The sequence below is a fragment of the Heliconius melpomene genome, chromosome 20 (assembly GCF_056956725.1).
Source record: "Heliconius melpomene rosina isolate 202511_hmr_F chromosome 20, ASM5695672v1, whole genome shotgun sequence".
NCBI classification, from domain to species: Eukaryota; Metazoa; Arthropoda; class Insecta; order Lepidoptera; family Nymphalidae; genus Heliconius; species Heliconius melpomene.
Window position 1 is genome coordinate 13753307 of NC_140408.1, and position 24581 is coordinate 13777887.

Sequence of the window (24581 nt, forward strand, 5' to 3'; positions counted from 1 at the left end):
TGTGCTTGAGTCATTTCTAAAATAAAAGCTACTTTAATTTATTACACACACACACACATTACTTTTGGTTAATAATAAATAATAATGTACTAGCACTAATCAGACTAATAAATATTTCTATTTTATCTTAGTTAGAAACTACCTATCTGCTATTACTTATATTATTTCGACTTTACTTGTTTTTGTCAAATAGAACAATAAAAACTGAAAGCTTCGATATCTTCCGTTATCTGAATGCTGGCTGTGGGCGTAGGAATAAGAGGGCCTGGGTGGTCCATGCCGTGACTCTAGAATGGTCCTGTGCCCACCCCAGAAATGAAGCCTGAAAATAAAAAGAATATAAATATTTACAAGAACACAGATCTGTTCAAAGCTATAGTACCTCCTGGAAGATATATCTACCCTCATGATACTGGACATTTTTTTTGTCTCTTACTTTCCTATATCTATATCTACAATTTTTTTTATTGAAACCAAAGTATTAGAATACTACGAGTATATAGACTAGGTTTTTTATATTATATCTAAAAAAAGTAATAAAATACAATATGCATTAACGATATGGGATTATCATAGCTTTTATAAAGTCACCAGATAAGATATGATGGATCTGTAAATATTGAGTTTCTTACATAATTATATATGAAAATATATTTTATGTTATTAAATAATAATGTTGCTGCCCCGTTGATTTCCTCCAATACGCAGTGCCTCCTGAATTCGGCGGTAAGAGGGGAACGGAGTGTACACTGGGTTCCCTCTTCCTATTTTTCTCTGTGTGGTTGTTATATTATGCAAATAATATATCTTGATGGCATTGTAGCGCAGTGCAGCTTCTGACTGTAAAAGCGATAGTTGTGTTCTATTTCCTTTCTAATGAAATGAAAATAATTAATTTCCTCCTTCCAGTTAAAGACGAGGCGAGGAAAGGAGTGTTTCAACATTAGATCCTTTCCGCGTCCACCAATCCCGCTATATGGGCTAAAAAGTAAATCTGTAAAAAAAGAAACACTTTAAATATAAAATTCTACGTTTACTGTCAAACGCGATACAACGACGATCTCGTATACTAAATTTAATTGATTCTAAAAATAAATTCATTGACATTTTTATTACCTATGTCAAATTGAACCTTGACCCATCAATAAATAGAAGCAGTATATAGAATTTTTGTCACAACTCAAAAACACAAATGTCGGGATTTTCTGTAGTTAAATAAATAATTTTAAACACCGCCGACGAAGTAAAAACAAAGTAATAATATATAATATATGGTATAGTAGTACCTATAGCTGTTATTCTCGTATGTCTATGATTTTATATGGGACATTACTATCTCGATTAATTAAATTAAGTGGAACAACACTATGGTGGCACTGTTGATAAATTCTTGTACTATTAATGTAAATGATTAAAATATTTTAATTTTGTGCATTTATATTTAGCTACTAGCCACATTATCACAACCGTTTTTCCGATTGGTGATCTTCTGGGTTTTAGACAAAAAAACCCAGCGTGATTTTTTTAGGTTCACGCTGTATCCCGTATACGGCAGGGTAAACAAAGGGAACCTAGTGTTAACTTTTCGCCGAATTCCGGAGGCATTGCGAGTCGAGTGGCGGAATTCAACGCCACGGGTTCCCTCTATTCCAGAGCGAAGTGAATATATTTATTTTCCTCTGGAATCGAAATCGAACCCACTACCTATCGCGACAAAGAATCAGTCTGATAATTTCGTGAATTCGATCAGCTCGCTTTGCCTGCAACGCCAGGAACTAAATATTCTTTAACCCCACCATTTATTCCTTATAATTACATGATTCTACAACTTTATGGTCACCATGAGGTTAGGTAACGTCAATTAGATACCACACATTTCAGATACACTTTGGATTTGATAAGCTACGGACCATTCTGTAAGTTCAACTGTTTACTACAATTATAAGAAATATTCATAATTCTGATTAGTCTTTGATGAATGTAGATTTTTATTGTTATATTTAAAAGTAGTTAGAATATATATATAAGTATTTTTTTATTTATAAAACTTTTTTTTCCCTGCACTCATATGATATGATGCGGAGTTTGGCTCCGTTAGGTTTCTGAGTACAAAATATTCAAACCTGCAGCTGAGTAGGCTGAAACAATTTAGTATTAAAACACTAAAAAAATATTTTTTATAAGTTAAAGAAATACTTTCCTTAGATTTTACCTGTTATCTATTTTCCTTGTAGTTTTATTTTTAATACAATGAGTATATTTAACGTTTTGCTTGAGTAAAATTATTACAGTTTATAGAGTTATTTATTTTTCAAACAAAATAAAAATATTGATGGTGCCGTGGCGAGTACAAGCACGGCACTGTGGAAAGTGGGATGCGGAAGTGTCTTTATGGGAACGGAGTGTAAGCGCGACGGTTGTGGAGTCGATTCCCACTCAGAGAAATGAAATAATATTTAATATTTTTGTAAGGTATACAGAAACACCACTTATTTAACTCAATTATTTTTTTAGCTAAAACTCCTGACAACATGAAGGCAGTAGTATTCAACGGTAAAGAACTATCATTGAAATATGATGAAAATTATCCAATGCCTAAGATCATCAACGATACTGATGTCATTGTAAAAGTTGAATACTCGGGTGTATGTGGAACTGATTTACATATTATACAGGTAAGATAAAATATTCTTTTAGCTTCTCGCTTCATCCCTAGTGGAGTAACCAAAGAGTACGGGGCGTCAAACGCTACGGTTTTTTGTCCTCCGTTTTTACTATTCTAGAGCTCTTTATACCTGATCTTCGAAGGATCCTTTTTACGCGACCTTCCTAGAATATCATCGACATTGTGTTCTCGAAGGTCAACCGAGGTCTCATTCATTCTTCATTTATTGTTTCTTTTATTTTTTTAGTAAGACATGTAATTTGAAAGTATGTCAAACAACGTATCTTACTAAAAAAAGTCTCTTACTAAATTACTGTCGCTGCATCACGCACATAGTAGGATAGGCAGAGGGAACCCGGGAAAATTGAGTAGAGGAACACTAAGACACGCTTTTCCTCGTTACCAGATCGAGGAATTAGAATATTAACCATTTCAATCCCTTGATTGAAACCACAGCCACCCCACTTACAGTAAAACGCTTGTGCCCGTACCCCACGACGGCGTCTATGTATATAAACTATAAGAATATTTCTTGAATCATGATTCAAATTGGCAACCATCGTCGCTCAGTTCAATAAAGCACGAGAAGTGCGCCAATTGTTGTAAAGGAGAAATGTTATATGGCCCGCTTGGCTTGTGGATATCCAAAGAAGACAGAGCTCGCTTAACAGCCTTTTGGGTAAACTTGATTTTATACATTAAGGTCTGCCACCGTGTAATGGATTTCTCTTTCACCGTATGGACCAAGATGTCATTTCCTGTGCTTAATGGCAAAGTGAAGGTTGGCTGAAGTTGCCAAGTGTAACCTTTGAGAGGGCCCAAAACTGATGAGTTCCGGATGGGTATCTCTTAAAAGCACCAATCATCGATTTTAGCCAAACTAACTTAGCATTCTGTGGCAGGTTACGACAGGCAAAGTCACGAGTTTGGTTTAGTAGTAGTAGTTTGCATAACATGATAAGACTCTGACGTATTATAGTGTGTTCAAAACAATTGATATCAAAAGATATAATATGTTATTGTATAACAATAATAAAATTATAATCTCCTTATATTTAGATTACCCAAAACAGTGATGGCCCACCCCAGAAATATTGTTAACAAAAATGTATCTAGAAAAAAATAAAAGAATGACGTTTACAGGAATAGATCATTTCATAGCTACAGTCCAGGTTCATCCCACAATATATCTCTATGCCTCTCTCTGATACGCCCATGCTTGTGCCCCTGTACTGTGATTGGCCTGGTTACATTATGACGATATTGTTCCAGGGTGAGTTCCCAGCGTCAAAGGAACGTCCGCTACCTTTAGGTCACGAGTTCAGTGGCAGTGTACATCAAGTGGGTAAAGCCTCTATCTTCAAAGTTGGACAGAAAGTAGTTGTTGATCCTAACAGGTAAGTTATAAAATGGCTGTAAATGTAATATTTTATGTTTTCTATATAAAATCAAGCATTAGGTATATTACCCGACTGAGTGACGAAAAAGAGGCATTCCCATTTAAAAGCGAATATGAATGTAAATAACTGATTTAAATAAAGGATCCCACCTTGTTTCTTGCGCTAGTCCTTCTCAGATTTGAGGTTTAAGATTTTAGTAAATTGGTGTTAAATTATTTAATAAAAAATTAGGCCTTCGTGGCGTGATGTATCGCGATGTTTATTAATATTTTTATTCTTCTTCGCTCTTGCACCAAGGGAAAGCTCGGTGTTGAGTTCTTTCACTCAACACGCAATGCTTGGAAAATTCGGCGGAAAGTGGGGAATGGAGTGTGTTAACACTAGGCTCCCTCTTTCTACCTTCCTATATGCCGGAAATGCGTGAAGTTGACAAAAAAAGCATATATTTTCTTATTTTGAAAAAAAATATTTGATTTCGTTGATGTCTAATTATAATCAATTAAATCCAAGACAATAGATGTTATACTGTAATTATTATTCAATTATATTTTTTAACTAAATAATAATAAATATTATTTATTTATAAAAAAATATAAATTATTTAAATACTTTTTTCTGTTTCGTATAATATTTGCGGGCTCTATTTTTTTCCTTTTATCATTGATTTTACTGTGTTTATTTCTTTTTTTTATTTATTTTTATATTCTTATAATATATATTTTTGTATTTATAATAATAATATAGATAACGAACCTTACTTTATAACTTAGCTATTTTTTGATTTTATTGTTGGCTGTGTTAGAATTTTTTTTATCTTTTTAATTTTATTTTATTATTAGTTTTTTTTTTTCATATATTTTTTACTGGCCTATACAACCTTTAATGCATGAATAATGATTAATGTTATGCTGTATCACGCACATAGCATGGTAGACAAAGGGAACATTCGTCGTCTGTAGACGACGGCCACAATAGGTTTTATTGATATATTTTTTTTTTTATTCTAGACCCTGCAGTCTGTGCAACTTCTGTCGAGATGGCAAATATCAATACTGTCTAACAGCAGCAATAAACAGTACGATAGGAATATGGAATGACGGAGGCTGGGCTCAGTACGTGAGGTGTCCCCAAGACCAAGTGTATCTACTGCCTGATGGTATTACCACTGAGCAAGGTGGGTTTTTATAAAGTTTTTTTTAGAGCAAGATAACCTGAAGTGACTTGATAAGAAAATTAATAAAAATTTATATTATTAATCAAATTATTTAATTTATTTTTAGCTGGATTGTGCGAACCATATTCTTGTGTGGCACATGGATTCGATCGAGCAATGCCTTTGGCCGTTGGTAAGAAAATATTGATTGTAGGAGCTGGTATCATAGGTATGTATTGTTATACTTATTTAGTTAAATAAATTTATTCGCTTAATTGACAGCTGAGTGGAAAAGCTATTGTAATGGGTTCGATTCCTGGTTGAGAACGTCCGGCAACATAAAGCGTAATTCTTTTTGATAAGAAAATAAATAAACATAAAATGAAAGCTATAATTATTAATTATATTATTGCCATTTTCGTCAACTTTATAAAATTAAAACAATATAAATTAAAACAATAAAAATTAAAACAGTATAAAATTAAAACAATATAAATTATTATTTTTAAAGGTAATTTATGGATTACAACATTACATTTACAAGGGCATAGAGATGTCACTGTGTCTGAAATGAATAAGTCTAGACTGGACATTGTAAAAAGACTAGGTAATAATTATATTTTTTTACGTAATCAACTTTTAAATAATAGGTGTAATTATGTATTTAAAATATCATTGTTTTATTGTAAAATATTCTATTATTTTATTTGTATTATATTATATTATATGTTTATATATTTTTTTTAGTTAATTGAAAATAATAATAAAAAATAAAAGTAGATCTATTTATTATATAAGAAAATTTTAATTTATTGTAATTATAAAAAAAAAAATATTCCAGACACCGGCTACAGACTAGTAACGCCCGACGTTTTGGCTTCAGAGAAACAATTATACGATGTTATTATTGATTGTACAGGTTAGTACAATTAAATATAACCATAATGGAAGAAGATTTAAAATTAATTGAATTTTCGTATTAGATAATTAAAATGGATGATTATTTTTAAATGTTATTTATATGGAGTACTAATGGAGCTATAAATAACATTTAAAAATGTTTACTTAGAATTATTTAAAAGTGAACACGTTTATGGATGTATAATTATATGTGTGAAAAGTGTTTTTGACTTGAGTTTAACTATGAAATTGTAGTATCTCTTGTTCTATTTAACCGAGGTGTTTAAAAGAGGTGGGTACATTAAGTTGTATATATAAATAAAAATATCTGGATAATTAAAATAAGGTTAATTTTTAAGAAATTTATTTTGTTTTCATTTTCTAATAAAAAAATATTTCATCAGGTGTAGGAAAAGTGATGGAGATAAGTTTCAATTATCTCCAACCTGGAGGTAAATATGTGATGTTCGGTTGCTGTCCTCCAACGCATCAGGCGACGTAAGTATTTATATTTATTTGTAGTAAATGAAAAATAAATGAAGGTATATGCAATAATGTTTACATTTATTTAGAATTCCATTAATCCCAGACGGCTTTATTTTACTAATTAAAATATAAATTTTAATTAAATATTGTTTTACATAATAAATTCTATCAACGTTTTTTTACTATATCCCGTCCATAGCAGGAAATTCTTAAGAAATCGACAAGAGAAACTCAACGCCAGGCTTTACCTCGTTTCCAGATCACAAAAATTAAATATATTTAATTCTCCCCAGTGGGAATGGAACCCACAGCCGTCGCGTTTATAGTCTGATGCTTGTACCCCTGCACCATGACGGTTTCATATATTAATAATTATATTAAAATATATTTTTAATTACTTGAAATGTGTTATTTCAGAATCAATCCTTACCAAATTTACGATAAGGAACTAACAATAATTGGTGTTAAAATCAACCCCTATAGTTTTCCGAAAGCAATTGGCCTATTAAAGGCTATGGGAAGCAGGTAATTATAAAAACTGGAGAATCGAATGACTTCACTTCATACAAAAGTGTAAATCAGCTTCACGCTGTATCCCGCACACAGTAGGATAGGCAGAGGAAAACTAGTGTTAATACACTCCGTTCCCTATTTTCTGCACAATTCTTCTGCGTTGATTGTTGAATAGCAGAACTCAACGCCGCGATTTGTCTCGACACCAGAGCGAAGAAATGGTAATATAAATGTAAATAAATATTTCACTTCCTCGAGTGTAGATCCAACCCACAAACGTCGCGTTACAGTCACACCCTTGTGCCGCTGTGCCATGAAGGCCTCTTAAAAGAAAAATATTAAATATTTCTTATCCCCGAGTGGGGATCGAACCCAAAATCTATCACGGTTAGTCACAGGGCTGTGCCCCTGCATCACGACTGTCCTTAATATTTTCCGTATTACATTTACAGGTACCTAAGTTACGAAAAGCTCGGCGTTAAAACCTATCCACTGTCAGGTTATCTGGATGCGTTAGAGGACTTGAAAAGTGGACATATCTCCAAGGCTGTCTTCAAAATTGATTAAAATTGATTATATGTAAAAACTTTTTCATAGTTTTTTCTTTTAATCGTATCTACTTATAATATAACTAGAAGTTTTTTGTTGTTTCATAAGGGTGTATTTTTATGTATAAATAAATGAAATGAATGTAAATTTTAGATTTTATTTTATTTATAATGCACTAGCGTTATAAGAAAAATATGTTTTTTCTATACCACATTATTTATTATCATATTCAGTATAATATATTCAATAGTGTTCAATTTTGACACGTTGCGTGTTGATAGGCGCAACTTAACGCCGTTATTTGATGAAATCCCCTGAGTGGGAATTAAACCTCGTGTTTACAGTCTAACGGTATACCGCTGCACAACGACGGCCGCTACCATAAATAATTTGACCTTTTAATACAAATTGAAATATATATAGATTTTTATTTGAAGATTAATAGATGTTCTCTATAACGGATAGAGACAACGGTATATTTAAAAAAAGATCAATGTTGAAGATTCCTATCTTAGGAATTGATGAATAAATACATGATTTTGTAATTCGATTTCACTTTTAAATTTTCATACAAAGTCAAAAGTAAAAAAAAAAACTTTACTTAATTGCTCTACATATTGCTGTAGCGTAGACAGAAAAAACGTGGCGTTAAGACACTCTGCTCTTCACTTTAAAAAAAACTTAGCTTCACCCTTTATCCTCTCTGGCCTCGTCCACTGTCAAACCGGATCCGCCCTTTGGAGGGTTTTCGTGATTTTTATGTTATCTCAGGCCAGGTTTAGATTAAAAATATTTCTATTAAAAATCAAGTGTAATATTTGGTACACACATTCATCCATGTTTAAATATTTTTTTATAGAATATAGCTTCACACTGGATCACATATATAGCAGCGTAGGCAGAGGGAACCTGAGAATCTAGTGTTAACGAAGAGTCAGTTGCCATAAAAACACTTTGCTACTGTTACGCACTTTGGAACCACATCCCCATTTTGGAGTGATGGAAGTCAACGCCGCTTTGCCTCGTTAATAGAGCGATGAAATGAAAATCTATATATATATAAATGGACTTGTCCTCACTGACTGAGGTAAGACGCACGCACAGCCGTAACCGCTGATGGTAGAAACGGGAAATTTGGACAGATGTTTGCTTCCGTAATCTGGACATCCACTAAGAAGGGATTTTGAAAAATTTTAACCCTAAAGGGGTGAAATAGGGGTTGAAAGTTTGTATGGAAAAATCTTTAAATCGCCACTGATTTTAATAAAATTTGAAATTGAGACTCTTAAAAATATTTCATTGAACACATGTTTCATGGTTTATTAGAATTCACCCCTAAGCAATAAGCAAGCGAAGCTGCGCGCGTCCGCTAGTATTATATAAGTATTCTACACCCCCAAGTGAGAACCCGCAATCGTCACGATTATACTTACACGCTTGTGCACAAATGGGAAAGGAACCCACACCCATCGAAGTACCTCTCATCTTAAATACATCTCATTTCACTATACTAATATATAAAAGTTTGTATAAAAAACTAAAGAAGCGTGGTGGGCGTAACAATAGACAGACCGTCTTGGTACTACTGACCCAGTGACATTTATTGACTGGCATATTGTATCACCTGTATATACAGTTAGAACGAGAAACTCTCTTTAATTGTTTGTTTAGTATAGAAAATAGAAATTAATGAATAGAAAAGATATAAATTAATTTTTATTGTATTTCATGTCGGACGATGTTCCAATGCGATACAATGGTTGAGATATTTAAAAACAGTTTCACGTTTTCCGGTTCAGCAGGGTAGACAGATTAACCCTATTGTAAAGACAATCCATTCCACATATGCTGCTCAATTTTCTAGGTTTTGCGTGTTGAGTGGCGGGAATCAAACGCCGTGTTTTCTTCTAGAGGGGATGAATATAATTTATTCCCCCCAATTACCATAGCTCAAATTCATAAATAACTTACGCCGTTAAGTTCCTCCACTCAACATAGAATGCCTCCAGAATTCGGCGGAAAGGGGGGAGCGGAGTGTCTTAGGTCACTAAGCTCTCTATGCTACATGCGGGATACAGATCCCCAGATTCCCTCGATAGAAAATAGAACCTATACTCTACAATCACAGTTTGTACCTACCTACATACATTTCGTGCGTGTGAAAGATTATTATTGAAAGACTTAAGGAAAAAGTTGATATCAATAACTCATATCGATATGCTTTTCCGCTAATTATGTATGAATAATACATTATTGGGCCAACTTTCGTAATATACATACATACATACATACATACATTTACCTAAATATGAATGAATCACCCGTGGCATTTTAACATTTAACTGTACAGAGATTCGATCTGCATGACAGGGATAAGTAACAATTGCTAACGGATCTATAAATATAATATAATTGATCATTTTGTTTTTTATAATTTATTATGTAAGACAAAATTATTATATTGTGGGCAAAATGATAGCTAGACTGGCGACCCAACCGCGGTTTTGTCTACTTAAAGTTATTATTGCCCGCCGCCAAGGTAGGAGATAGACACGCTTTTTATTTAACTAATAATTTTTATTTTCTCGCTCTTGTAACGGAAAGCACAAAAAAGGCGAAGCGTGGAACTGGATTCCGGCACTCAAGACGTAATGCCTCGAGAATTCTGCGAAAAGTGGGCAACAAAGTGCCTGAGCAGTGGGTTTCCAGGTTTGCGTGCGCGAAGGTTAAACAATTTTTTAAGTATAAACAATAAGAATGTATCTAAATAAATTGGTACTATTGGTTAATCATTATCATGTTTATGTATCGATAAACCAGCTTTTCCCGCAGTAACGTAGTGTAATGAGTTTCCGTTCCCAATAAAACACTTTCTGCCGAATTCTTGGTGCATTGTGTGCTGAGTGGCGAAGCTCAACGCCAGGCGTTACCTCCTTCTGGTTCACGATTATAAAATAAGAAAAAATAGGAAATAATAAACAGATATCCGTGAACAGGAAAAGCAATAAAGAAAATCCAAATGTTGTCCACACCTGACCCCAACATAATACCTCACTGTTATGATGAACGAAGCAGATTTTGTATGTGACATGATTTTCATACCTATTTAATATTATACTTTGTAATATGTTTAAAGGCCGTCGTGGCCCAGAGCAAATGCCATTTGTTGTGGGTTCGATTCTCATTTGAGGAAATGTAATATTTAATATTGTAATTTATTCGCTCTTCGTTCGTTGTGTTCCGCCAATCAGCATGTAATGTTTCAAGAAAGCGGGGAACGGAAGTGTCTTAAAGGGTACAAAGTGTTTTAACACAAAGTTTCCAAGGTCACTCTGTGCGAAAACCTAAAAAAATACCGGGAACCGGGAAAAAATATATCGAGGGTTGATATTAATATATCATAGAAAGAAATATTTCTTTAAGCTTTTTTAGCTTCACGTTCTATCCTACACAGAGTGAACCTGGGAACCTTGGGTTAAGACATTTTGTTCCCTTTAAGACACTTCCGTTCTCAAGTTTTCGTTGAATTAACTGAGCGAAACAATGAAAATATAAATTGATTCTTTCTCCCGAATGTGAAGAAAACCCACACCCGTCGCGTTTACAGTCGTACGCTTTTACCTCTGCGCCACTACGCCTACATTATTAATTGTAATATAAATAATATTATATATAATATAATAATAATATAATAATAATAAGCTTTATTTCAATTCCATACACATGCAATTACATAACAATGATACATTCATATTTATAAAAATTTTAACATTGACATTTTGTTACATTATATTAATAATTTATTGCAATAAATAATTTGTTACAATTTATATTTTAGATTCCTATATTTAGTTTCGTTTTAAATTATTTATTATTTAAATGGTTTTTAATTGTATGGACCCCTATTGGGTAAAAGCCTCCCCCAAGGCATACCACGATTCTCTATCCTTAGCTGTGTCTAGCCAACCTCCACCCGCTATTGCTACTATTTCATCTGTCCATCTGGCTCTTGGTCGGCCTCTCGTTCTGGAGCCTCTTGGTCCTGACCACCTTACTGACCTTAGGGTCCACCTGTCATCTTGGTATCGAGCTAAGTGGCCCGCCCACCTCCATTTTGCCTTCAGCGAAAAAGTCAAAGCATCGCATACTTTCGTCTTTCTTCGAATGTCGACGTTTTTAACTTTGTCTTTCAATTTTAAACCTAGGCAGCTTCTTTCCATTCTTCTCTGGGTAGTCTGAATTTTATTTCTAGTTTTGACGTCATAGGTCCAAGTTTGGCACCCGTAGGTGAGGCATGGTAATATTGCTGTGTCCATCACTATTTTCTTGGTTGGCAGAGGAAATTGAGATTTGAGTATTTCCTTATGTGCCCAGAACTTGTTCCAGGTAATTGCTACTCGTCGATTTATTTCTTCACTGTTTCTTTCTTTACTGAAAGACATCTGCTTACCTAGGTATATATAGTTTTTTACAAACTCGAGAGGAGTGCTATTTACTAAGATTGGAGTTTCACTGCGGTTTGTCATAACTTTTGTTTTTTAACCATTAACCATTTTATTTAGTTGATAAGGGGTTTCTGAGAATAAAATTATGTCGTCAGCAAAACGAAGATGACTTAAAAAGTACCCATTCATATTATATTATATAAATAATATTATACGAACATAAAATTCAATCCTTTCTTATTACCAATTGTATTATTTATTGACCATTTTGCCTTAAACTGCAATTAAACGTTTAATACGTCGTTAAAATAAATAATAAATTTGTACTTGATTAAGAGATACAAATCTGACGCCGTCATATCGCAGTGGAACATTCTTATAGTATACGCGATGGGTGTGGGTTCTATCTTAATTAGAGGAATATTAAAGAACTTTTTGTTGGTACTAGTAGCGTTAAATTATTGTAGTGCAAGGTATATCTAAATACTTATTTGAGTTTTGAGTACCAATATTTTTTATTTAAAACATGCTGTAAACGCAAGGGTTGTAGGTTCAATTACCGCTCAGGGTAATGAATTATTTTTATTTTCTCGCTCCATGACGATGAAACGCGGCGTTAAGTTCTGTTACTGAACATGTTCCCCGGAAATAAGGCGCTGCGTGGAGAACGGAATATCTTAACACTAGGTTCCGAGTGAAGCTTAAATAATTATGGTCAGATTCTTACAGAAGAACTTGTAAACCTTTTTTAAATTACTTAATAAATTTTAATTCAAATAACTTCAGAAGCTATTAAATAAATTAATATTATGTTTGTCTTCAACATTCCTAAGGTTGATGACTTTTGAAATTTTTACGTGAGAAAATTTTATGAGGCCGTTGCGGCTTAGGGGCACAAGTGTTTGGCTTGTAACGCAACAGACGTGGATTTGATTTCTACTCGGGAGAATAAAATAAATATTTAATATCATCAATCTCCTCGTTTTGGTAACGGGACCAAGTGCGGCGTTGAGTACAGCCATTTAATAATGTCTCCAGAATTGTGCGAAAAGTGGGGAACGACACTTAGTCCCCGGTATACAGATAGCTTGAAGTTAAAGAGCAGCGTGACATAATACTTTAAAAATGTTAAAAAACATATTTTTATTTTCTCAGTTAATCTAAAACGTACCCTTCGAATTCATCGTCTCAAATGAAAAACGGCATACATCTAATTTTTTGTTATAGCCAACTACGTAAATACGACAAATTCAAAGAAAATATTTTAATAATATTTCATAATTTTGCATAAAAATATTTCCTTTTGTGTTTTTTTCTCTCTATAATCCGATGCAACTGCGTAGTACAATAAATAAGCATTATACGCATTCGCGTGTGTCTAGGTCTGTAGCGTCAGCAAAATATACATATTGGTCATATTAAAATTTCCCTATAAAAAATACGTGGCTGGATTTGTACCCGCACCTCTCGTGGACCAAGTGTTTTAAACGATATGTTATTTAATTAGAAATATTTATTAAAAATTTATTCCATTTCTACGTTTTGGTGTCGAGGCAAAACGTTAAGTTCTGTCACTCAACACACAATACCTCCAGGATTCGGCAGAAAGTGAGGAACGGAGTGTCTTAACACTAGGTTCTCTCTGCCTCTGTGTTTTGAGACATTGCGGGGACCTATGAATGGGGATATGGGGGATAGGGGGTTATGGGGAAATAAATTGTTCTCTCGAGTATTAATTGAACCATTAAGTGAATAAGATGGATTATTAAGTGAAAATATGAAATAGTTTATTTCACCAAATAGGAATCGAACGCACACACGTCACACGCCGTGCACTCAGCGCCACGGCGGCGGCCTCCAATAAAAAAATATTTTCATGCCAACAGTATTTACCTATTCGTCCTTTGCACATTTTTTCAGATTATAGGTCAAAGTTACAGCGATAACGAGAGTTATGTGAATGAAATTGGGGCGATGATTAAGGCGGTGGTAGCCGGTTCAAATCGGTTTTAGTTAAGATTAATTCATATTGCTTAAGGAAAACTGTAATGCAAAAAACGCATCACACACTGGCGGAATACCCTGCTTGGGCCCCGCTGCGCCATGTGTTGATGGATACGAGTATAGTCGGTAGAGATCTCTCACTGTCAAGTGTTGTGTGGGGGCCATGCTAAATAGTGATGGCATTAAAGGAGGCTGCGGAGCGGGTGCGCGAGTCCAGCGCAAATGCAGGCGCGCTCCGTCGTCGTAGCCTAGGGAATAGGAGAAGGCAGTACGCTCATCTCTAACTCCCCTTACCCTAGACAGTCACCGATAACGGTGGCCTGCTGAACGCCGCGTTTCTAAAATAAAATTCAAATGAAAATTGAAATTCAAAGAAAATGAAAATTCAACCTCAATCCTCCCCTTAACGAAGTCATAATATATGTCATTACAACGCGTAATACAGAAATATATTAGCATATTAGCATATTAGCATAGCATTGATAACGGTTGACATTGGTGTCTCATGTTATTGTGTACATTTATGTTTTCAGTCAGAGAAGTTAAGAAATTGATGATTTTTTTTTACTTTTTCTTCTTGCTTCACGCTTCACGCAGAATACATCTCGCATAAGCGGTGTAGGCAGAATGTATCTAGTTTTAAGAGACTTCGCTCCCGGGACAACGGCCAATTTCCGAAACATTGCTTGTTGAGTGGCGGAGCTTAACGCTGCACTTTCTGTGGTTGCTAAATATGAAACATATCTGTCAATATATAGCATAGCATAGCATTGGTAACGAGGATTTTATGTTTTCATTTATGAAGAAGGCAGCGATTCATGAAGAAAGCAGAGTAAGCAGAGGGAACCTAGTTTTGAAACACTCGATACTCAATTTTTCTCGATTTTCAAAAACATTGTGATTTAGCGCGGAAGTCATAAACCGACGAAACCCAATTTTTTTTATGGTTATTGAAGCCACAACCATTGCGTATACAGTTGCACACAGTACCATTTTGCCATTTTTGTGTTTCTTCTTGTGTGGTGTTAGTGTTTATTTGGAAGACTAAACTACTTTCCATTTCTTTGCTGTGGAGTCAAGGCAAGGTTCCTTTTAACACAAGGTTCCCTTTGCCTGCCTCAGGTGAGGCGTGGTGCTGCTATTGCTTTAACAGTATCGAGGTTAGGTTAATATGAATAATCTAAACCTATTTATCATTCTCCATACTGTTTTAGCCTTTTAATCGATTAAGCGTAAAAACTAGTGAATCAGGGCATCGCGTACAAAATGATCATACCTATGACCTAATATGTAAATTTTTTGAAAGATGTCGATAAGATGTGGGGTTCCGTCGTTCACGAAAAGGTTTTTTAGCATATATAAATGTTATACATAAATATGTGACTTTTTTGGCTCAATGTGGTGATGATGGTAGCGACTTCGAATTCCATAGCTTATTTCTCTTCTAATATTCATCAGTTTTGTTTATTAAATATAGCAAAGTTTAGCTGTTCCCCATGTACCGCCCAATGTTTAGACACATTGCATGTGGAGAGGAATTCATCAGTGCGACAAAATAAATATAATTCCCACGAGAGGGAATCGAACCTACCACCGTCGCAGGTACAGTTAGACGCTGTCACACTAAGTATACCTAAATTGAGTGGCTTCCTAAAGAATGGGATGTTCTTGAAACGTATGAACACGATTAAAATAAATTAAAATAAAAACTAACGCCTTATATATTGTTATTGATATCTTAGACAATATCCTGTTTAAATCAGATTAAACACATACATAGACAGACATACATACATATATATGTATGGCGACAAAAGATGCATCATCGAATCAAACTCATGACCCACATTCCGTGTCGTTTGGCATTGTGTAAAAAAAAATAAAGCACCACATGTCAGACGCATTTCGGCTGAGATTGTTGTTACGTGTGCACGTTTTCGTACGTTTAATTAGAAAAAAAAATAAACTGTCACTGCTATTTTCGAAATTTGATGAATTATCTGTGGCAGATGTAAATTTTTTGTTCTTTTTTTAAAGTTACATTTAATATTGTGACAGATTATAATAAAATAGATAAACAGATAATAAAATAAAGTGTCAAAGTGTTTTGAAGACTGTTTAATTAAAAAAATTATAAAATGAAACTGATTATTATCAGTATTATCCTCATAAAATTAACTACATCGCAACATACGTTCGTAAATAGAGTAAATCATATGGAATATTATAAGAACAGAACCCGTCCTTCTAAAGCATTTAATAGTTTTTCCGTTAATTATTTCAATCAAAATTCTATAAGAGATAAGAATAAAGAAAGAGTGCAATGTGGTACTAGGACAGTGGATTTTACGCTACGAAGAGGGAAAATTGTAGGTGGATCTGAAGCTCCTTATGGAGCGTTTCCTTGGCAGGTAAGCAAAAGTTACGATTTTCTTAGTTTCAAGCTCTATTCCGCACTTAGAGGGGAGAGAGAAGGTGGGAACCTAGTGTTAAGACACTTCCGATTCACTCTTTCAACCGAATTCTGAGGGATGGCCACGAATGGTTGCGTAGCGGACTCGATGCCGCGCTTTGCCTCGTTACCAGAGCCAGGGAATTGAAATATTAAGCATTTCATTTTCTCGGGTTGGATTCGAACCCACAGCTTGTCGCGTTCATAGTCGCATGCTCGTGCCCTTGCGCCACGATTGGCCAAAAGGCCAAGGCTTATTATAGTATTGTTTTTTTAGAACATAATTTGGGCAAATTAAATAATTTTCATTATTATAAATTATTAATTTCGTTTTTCTTAATTAATGTCATAGCGTTTACAAATCAATCTCAAGGGAAAATAAATAAAAGCCATACTGGTACTTGATAAAACTTAGATTAACTTTATATATGTATAAGCTTCTATTTTTTTAGTTATAAAATATATTTGTAGTTATAGAAGATATTTTACAAAGCTTTATAAATATTTTTGAAATACGATACGAATATGTCAACCAAATTTTTGGGGAATTATAAGTTCGTGGACATTTAATAAAACAAGTGTTTCCGGATGTTTTTCGATCGTTTTTGACATGAAAAGTTTGAAAAGATAAAAAGTGAAAAAAATACCTTGACTATAGCAGAACCTTAAAAAAACTGCAAAATAAAAAGGAACTATTAGTTAAGAAACAACTCTTAAGTACATGCACTCACGACCCCAAAAAATACCTTTATTCAACATTACATAAACGCAAAGCGACCTTTAAAAGTCGACCATACATCAATAACTGGACAACAAATAAATAATTTATTATGCAATTTGACATAAAAAGACGCGGGAAACACAAAACCGCGCCAAAACCAAAAGCAAATGCCGCCATGGTGCAACGTCTCTTAAACGTCACTTTCACTTTTTTAATTTGATGCCAATTTTTTAAGGCACGCGTTGATGTACAGAGAGCCTGTGAATTTAAATAATATTAGAGGAAACTTTTATTTCGATGTTTGTATTATCTATTATATTTTTTTCGGTAATTTTTAAATGATTATGGTATAAAATACAATTTAATATTTTTTTAAAATGTAATCCTATGTCTTATAAAACAAAGTCGCTTTTCGTGTCTGTCCGTTGTTTCTAACTCTTCTTCTTCTAAGCCACCCAACGGATTTTGATGCGGTCTTCACCATTAAGTCGACTGTTTTTCGTAGAAAGTTTATATATAGTTTATTATTTGTACATTCTTATGTAAATTGACATAAATACGATAAATGTGTACAAAGTCCTACCCGTTGAGACACTTTCGCGCATGCGCTGCTCTAATGGCAAGTACTACATGAAAAAAATGTACTGGAGTATTGTTCCGCTTAATAAGATCTATAAAAAAGTCCGTGAGAGCATATTCGTATCTTTTAAGAATAACGTGTAGTGATCATTTTTCTGTCTAAAAATAATAATTTCAATATATTTTTTATTGTGAGGGATATTTTTCCATAATGGTATTAATTCTTATCCTTTAAAATACTTTATTAATTTTCTACGTTAAACGAAGATAAAATTTGCTTTTTACAATATTTTTAAATTGCGAATAGTTTTACAGAAAAACGCATTTAATTATTGGCACATCACGCCGTTGACACATCAGCTGTATGTTACTCAAGTTTCACTTATCCCTTACTCTCAGCATATAAATAAGTACATTAGTTACGTTGGCCATTTAATGTAGACCAAAACTGTCTTTTACTGTTTTTCATTTTAATAAGTACTTTAGAAGTTGTTACAATATCAAAAAAATCCTTGCTGCGAAACGGCCCGCCACTCGCCATGCGTCCGCCGCGCCCGCTTGCCTTACACGCATCGGTGGTTCAGTGGTAGAATGCTCGCCTGCCACGGGGGCGGCCCGGGTTCGATTCCCGGCCGATGCATTCTATTTAATTTTCCTCACAGGCAGGCACGTAGTGCTTGCTTTTCATCAGGGACAGAATACCCTCTTGAGCATTAACCACAAGTTCGAAACCCGCCTGTCTCTACAGCAACGAAGATTTAGATGCGTTTCAAGTATTGGATAATTGGAGTTGAATGTATTATTTCAGCGTGATATATTTGGTTTCATATTTTTTGTAGTAGTTATTAGTAGGTAGGTTTTTGTTTATAATTTCTTCCGTTTAAAAATTATAATTTAACTATCTAAAAATAGTCATTTAAATATATTTTAATAAGTACTTGAAAAGATTGACGTAAGAAATTACGGTACCTACTAAAAAATCCTTGCTGTGTAAAACAATTGGAAAATCCTTATTGAAACTACGAAATTACGGGTTGCATTAGGGTTTAATTAATTTTCACATTATCTTAAGTGCTTTGCAAACATACATTATATGAATAATCCAGTAGTTAAAGCGGGCGCAGCCGCAAGAGGGTCGCTAGTATATAATAATTTATTGAAAAAAAAAACACTCTTTGAAGCTCCAGAAATTTGACTAGTTTCTAATAATTCTATTAAAACGTATACAAAATACGTATAAGGTATATGTATATGTACGAGTACATTGTACATGTATAGAAGCTTGATTCTTTCTGTGCTTCAAGGGTATGGTCCTTTGATTTGAATATTTCATATTATTTTAAGCTCGGTACGTTCACGCGATCGAGATAACTGGTCTTGATAGACGGACAACAAAGTGTTCCTATAAGGGTTCCGTTTTTACCTTTTGATATACAGAACCCTAAAAACAAGGATGTACAGTTTTTTAGCTTCACGCTGTACCCCGTATATGGTAGGGTATGCAGAAGGAAGCTATGATTAAGACACTCCCCTACGTACCGCCCAATTTTCGATACTTGCGTGACTAAGGTATAACCGCCGCCGCATCAAAGCCTCACTATAACTTACTATCAGAAGAAATGAAAATAGTTTATTTCTCGAGTGAGAATCGAACACACAACGTCGCATTTACAGCCAGAGCTGTGCCGTTCCGCCACAACCGCCTTCAGTCGGCGGCCTCCAGTATATACTGTAAACTGTAGTGTAAAATATACTATAATTAAAAAAATCTATAAAATATCACTTTTTATAATGTTAAACAATAATGGTTCTTTACGAATTATTCATGTATTTTTATATAAATTAAATTAAAATACCTAAATAAGACGGCAAAATTGTCTTCCGTCACTATCAGCTAACACCTGTGCTACATTCGTTTTAGAGATAGCGCGTAAAAATAAACAAACATTTAAGCTTGCTTATAGTAGTTAGATTTACATATTTTTTGCAGGTTGAAATCCAAATGCTGGACACTGACAAGCTGACGTTTGAGCATCACTGCGGCGGCGCCGTAATAGCGGAGAGATTGGTCCTCTCTGCTGCACATTGTTTTGATAAAGTAAGTCTGACTGCAAAAGCGAATGTGAGTTCGCCCCATTTGAGGCAAAAAGGCATTTCTTAAGGTAGTCCCAAAGCAGATTTTAGTCGGGCCATCAAGTACACAATGTTTTAAAAATAGGTTCTCTCTGTCTATCCTACTCTATGTAGGATATAGCGTGAAGTTAAGAAAATAAAAACAAAAATAATTTTCTCAAATTCCAGCAACCACTACAACTAGACCACATCAGGTTGCTAGTTGGTGAGCACCGTCTAAAGATGCAGGATAAACACGAAAACAGATTCCTGGCGGAGAAAGTAGTGCCACATCCGGAATTTAGGAAGAGTGAGTTTAATTTCTATATCTTCTTTATTTTTAGGGTTCCGTACCTGAAAAAAACGACAGCCTTAAAAGCTGTGGTCCGCTTATCTGATGTGTCTGTAAAGATTATTTTTCTCAAGTTACGTAGGGGTATCAGGTAATTAATGTAAAAAATGTGAAATTGATGTGAAAAATATTGTATGGAATTGTAAAATTCTATTCTTTAATTTAATAATACTAGAAAGGTAAAACAATTTACTTAATTAAAAGGAGCTAGTAGTAGATTCTTCTTCTTTTCTTCCTAAACTAAAACTTACTTTAAAATTTTCACGATTCACGTTGTTTCTTGCATTATATTAGACCTTAATGTTAAGCCACATGGGGTATCCATGTGTCGCCCAATTTTCAAGGTAATGCATGTAGAGTGGCAAAATTTCAATGAGTCATTCCCGAGTGGGAATCGAATCCACAACCGTCACACTTACAGTCCGACTATTTTATATAATTTCGGAGATACTGTAAAAACTCATCATCGAACCTAAATATTTCACCCTAAATATTCATTATAGTAATAATTCTACATCCCCTCTTAGTGTTAGTATATTTAGGGAGATAAATTAAAAACTTCACCCCTTCAAATTTTTTTAAGCCCCTTAGGCGAGAACACTTCTGCGGTCGGATCTTGACGAGTTGGTCCTTTCATTAAACTTTAGTGAAGTATAGTTGTATGTCGATAATCGATATCGATATATTTTTTTACTTCTTTATAAGAACTTGATCTTGTTATACAAGATCTCCAATTTCCATAAACACATAAATAAGATTCGTATACTTTACTTTTACTTTTTAATTTTTTTAATTTTACTATATTTTTCTTAGAATAATGTAAGTTTAATCAATTAATTTCTTTGCTCTGGGGTTTAAATATTATTATAGTTTTCTGTTTTCAATCGATCTCTACACTATTTTAATATCTGACATCACTATTCCCACCCCTATCGCTTTAGTCTACGTGACGATTTTTTACCTTTTATAGGGTAAGTGGTCTGGCCACGGCGGGGTGCAAAATGGAGAGATATTAAAAAATAATATCGTAATACATGATGTTGACACCGTTATGGCATATTGGTACAGTGTTTGACTGTATACGGTGATTGTAAATTCAATTCTAAGACTAATGTCGTAGAATCCTGTATATTAGAGGATTTTACACCTTTCTTTTCAATTTCCGTAGTTTAACGCTTAATAAAGACTAAATAAAACCAGATATAGTAACAACGCGTTAGTATTGAGTTCCGCAATACGCAATGTCTTGAAAGTAGGGAGGTGATTGGGGAACGGAGTGTTTTAACATTAGGTTCCTTCTGCCTATTCCGCTATATGCGGAATATAGTGACGCTGATAATAATAAAATATATATACTTTACACTAATACAATGAATGTCTGCAATTCCAGATGGCCCCCACAGCAACGACATAGCAGTGGTCCTGGTGTCCAGATCTGGTGTTCAATTCAACAGTCACGTCAGGCCGATATGCTTGCCTGACAAAACTGACAGCGCTGGCCGCTGGTGCGCTGTCAGTGGCTGGGGATATCAGACAGGTAGCAAACGTTTTTGTTTTTTTTTTAAATTTGGATATTTATGTCAGTATGTCTTACTTAGGATTTTCATCAATTACCTGGTACTGAAGTGGTTACGCTCGTCTTTTATAGGGCTGTCATAGCACAGCACAATGTCTGAATTCATTTCTTCGTTCTAGATTAAACAAAGCGCGATCTTTCGTCTTTAACACACAACGTCTCGATTTTAGACTATGCTGATTCGTGTTACCCAGACTTATCTGAGGAACAACTAAATAAACTAGAGCGGTTACAAAATCTATGTATTGGATTTATCTTCGGTTTACGTAAATTTGATCATGTTTCTGATCATTGTCGTGAGCTTGGATGGCTTCCTATCCGACATCGCCGAAATTTCCGCAAGCTGACTCTCCTCTATTCTATCCTGTACAACTCTCTCTCTCTCTCTCTCCTTCTATCAATTTAAATCCAGTATAAAAATGTTTACTTATTTTAAAGGCCTTGATAAAACATTTCCAAAAAATATTTTTGTAAAGCGCCTGTGTTATTTACTAAGCAATGTTATGTTTTTGTGTAATAGACAGTAATATTTTATCGGTTTGTTTATCTTACTATAAAACAATGTAATTTTCTAGGCATTTTATAAAAATACTAGTTTCCTTAGGAATTTATAGAATTCTTTTCTTCGTGCTCCCCTACACTCCCTAACCTACCTACATGCCAAGTTTTAATTTTCCAAGTCTAGTAATTTTGACCTCACATTCCTCTGAGTCAAAATTGAAAGTTAACTACTTAAACTCAATTGGTACATTGGCTTTATATATAAAGAAATGTAATGTTCTCTTCTCTATTCATCTTCTAGAAGGAACAGATACAGAACAGAACTTCGCACCAGTGTTACGAGCAGCTGCTGTACCAGTTTTGGATCAGAACACTTGTAGGAAGGAGAAGGTGCTGGGTGGATGTCAGCAAACCATACTGGATTCTATGTTGTGTGCAGGTGAGTTGATTTCTAATTGATATGTGTATATATTTTTCATTATCACACTGTTTCCCCCACATTGATTGGCACAGGGAACGCGGGAACCTGCCTTAATGGGAACTGAGTTGGCAAAGTAGGCTTCCCGCCGAATCCAGGAGGCATTGTGTAATGAATGGCGGAATTCGATTTCGAAATCTACATGATCATGGACTTCTTGTTAAAAATTACTGTTTAGTTATTATATATTTATTTTTTATCCTTGGAACTTTTTAACATTGTACAATAGAAGTTAATTTAAATTTACTTAATATTTTATTGGAATATGGAAGCTTGGTTATCTCCAACATTAAATTAATTAAAATATATATATTCCTATACCAAATACAGTATAAGGAATTTAAAATATTCTTTTCCAGGAGTCCTATCAGGAGGAGTAGACGCTTGTAAAGGAGACTCAGGGGGTCCTCTTGCCTGTTTCACAAGTAGATGGCAGTTACATGGTGTAGTGTCATGGGGCTCCGGATGTGCGAGGCGGGCGAGGCCGGGGGTGTACACTAGAGTGGCCTCTTACGTGGATTGGATAAGAAGCACTGCTTCTTCGTTGGGACAGAGGATATCTTAGGACTTGTCTTTAGGTTTAGATAATTGATAGTTTTATTGTATGTTATATATTTTCAAAAGAGATTTGAACCCACAATCGTACGTTACGTAATTACATAATTATTCCTTGAAAAATTGATAAATATATTTATAAGTATTGAGTATACGATAATGTTATATGATAACCTAGTTATGGCTTAATAGGAAATAGATATATACAAATACAAATGTAATTCTTTTTTTCCAAGCTTGTGTCTATTCTTTTTGTTAGCATCACGCTATATCCCGCATATAGCATGGTAGACAGAGGGAACCTAGTACTCAAACACTGTTTTTTTAATTCCGCCCTATTTCCAAGATATGTTCAATGGCGGAATTCAACGCCGCCCAATAATTGTAATCTTTAATCGTCTTTTATATATATGAATTAAAAGAGAATTAATCCTTTCATAAAAATTCTTTTTCGAACCACAATTATTTAAATTATGTGTAAATTTAGATGTTAAGTTATCTTTTATTTATATTTTACTTATAAATTATAATTTAACGCCAAAGATTATTTTATAAAAGAACTGTCAAATTAAAAAAAAACTTAAGACAAATAATATGTAACTAATTACTATATTTATATACGAAATTAATATTTTTAAATGTAAGTAAAATAATTAAGTTTTGCTTTATAAATTAATTAAAAATCAGAATTAAATTATATTAATTGCGAGTATGTAGTATAAAATAGGAAAATAATATAATATAAGTTATTTATTTTTTATATTTAAATAATAATAACTAATTAGTGTTTACGAGTTATGGTAGAAATAAACATTATTTATTTTATAACTTATATCAGTATTATAATAAAATTGTAATAATATATTATATGTGTTTTATTTAACTAAAGATTAATAATAATATACACAGATTAACCTATTTTAAGACAGTTCCGATCCCTACTTTGAGCTGAATTGTCGAGGCATTGCGTGTTGAATGGCGAAATTATTAAAATATTAAATATTTCACTCCCCCGAGTGGGAATTGAACCCAGAACCGTCGCGTTTACAGTCTCAAACTTGATCACCTGCGCGACTGGCCTCATTTTATGTCATTGTTTTTTTAAGCCGTGTTTGGGTTCCTAGTAAGTATATTATATGT

The 24581-nt window shown here is 34.0% G+C and overlaps 2 protein-coding genes across 2 annotated transcripts; both read left to right on the forward strand.

Annotated features, from left to right (window-relative positions):
* Positions 1 to 1786: 1786 nt before the first annotated feature.
* LOC146528120 (uncharacterized) lies at positions 1787 to 7800 on the forward strand. The gene is made up of 10 exons (XM_085205171.1): positions 1787 to 1916; positions 2515 to 2675; positions 3938 to 4062; positions 5073 to 5239; positions 5346 to 5447; positions 5730 to 5825; positions 6060 to 6137; positions 6523 to 6616; positions 7022 to 7129; positions 7570 to 7800. Exons 2-10 carry the CDS (start codon positions 2532 to 2534, stop codon positions 7682 to 7684), a joined length of 1029 nt encoding a protein of 342 aa, XP_085061297.1. The 5' UTR covers positions 1787 to 1916; positions 2515 to 2531; the 3' UTR covers positions 7685 to 7800.
* Positions 7801 to 16029: 8229 nt separating this feature from the next.
* LOC146528121 (trypsin-like) lies at positions 16030 to 24144 on the forward strand. The gene is made up of 6 exons (XM_085204944.1): positions 16030 to 16526; positions 19858 to 19965; positions 20169 to 20289; positions 21722 to 21868; positions 22710 to 22847; positions 23246 to 24144. Exons 1-6 carry the CDS (start codon positions 16254 to 16256, stop codon positions 23449 to 23451), a joined length of 993 nt encoding a protein of 330 aa, XP_085061070.1. The 5' UTR covers positions 16030 to 16253; the 3' UTR covers positions 23452 to 24144.
* The last annotated feature ends 437 nt before the right edge of the window (positions 24145 to 24581 follow it).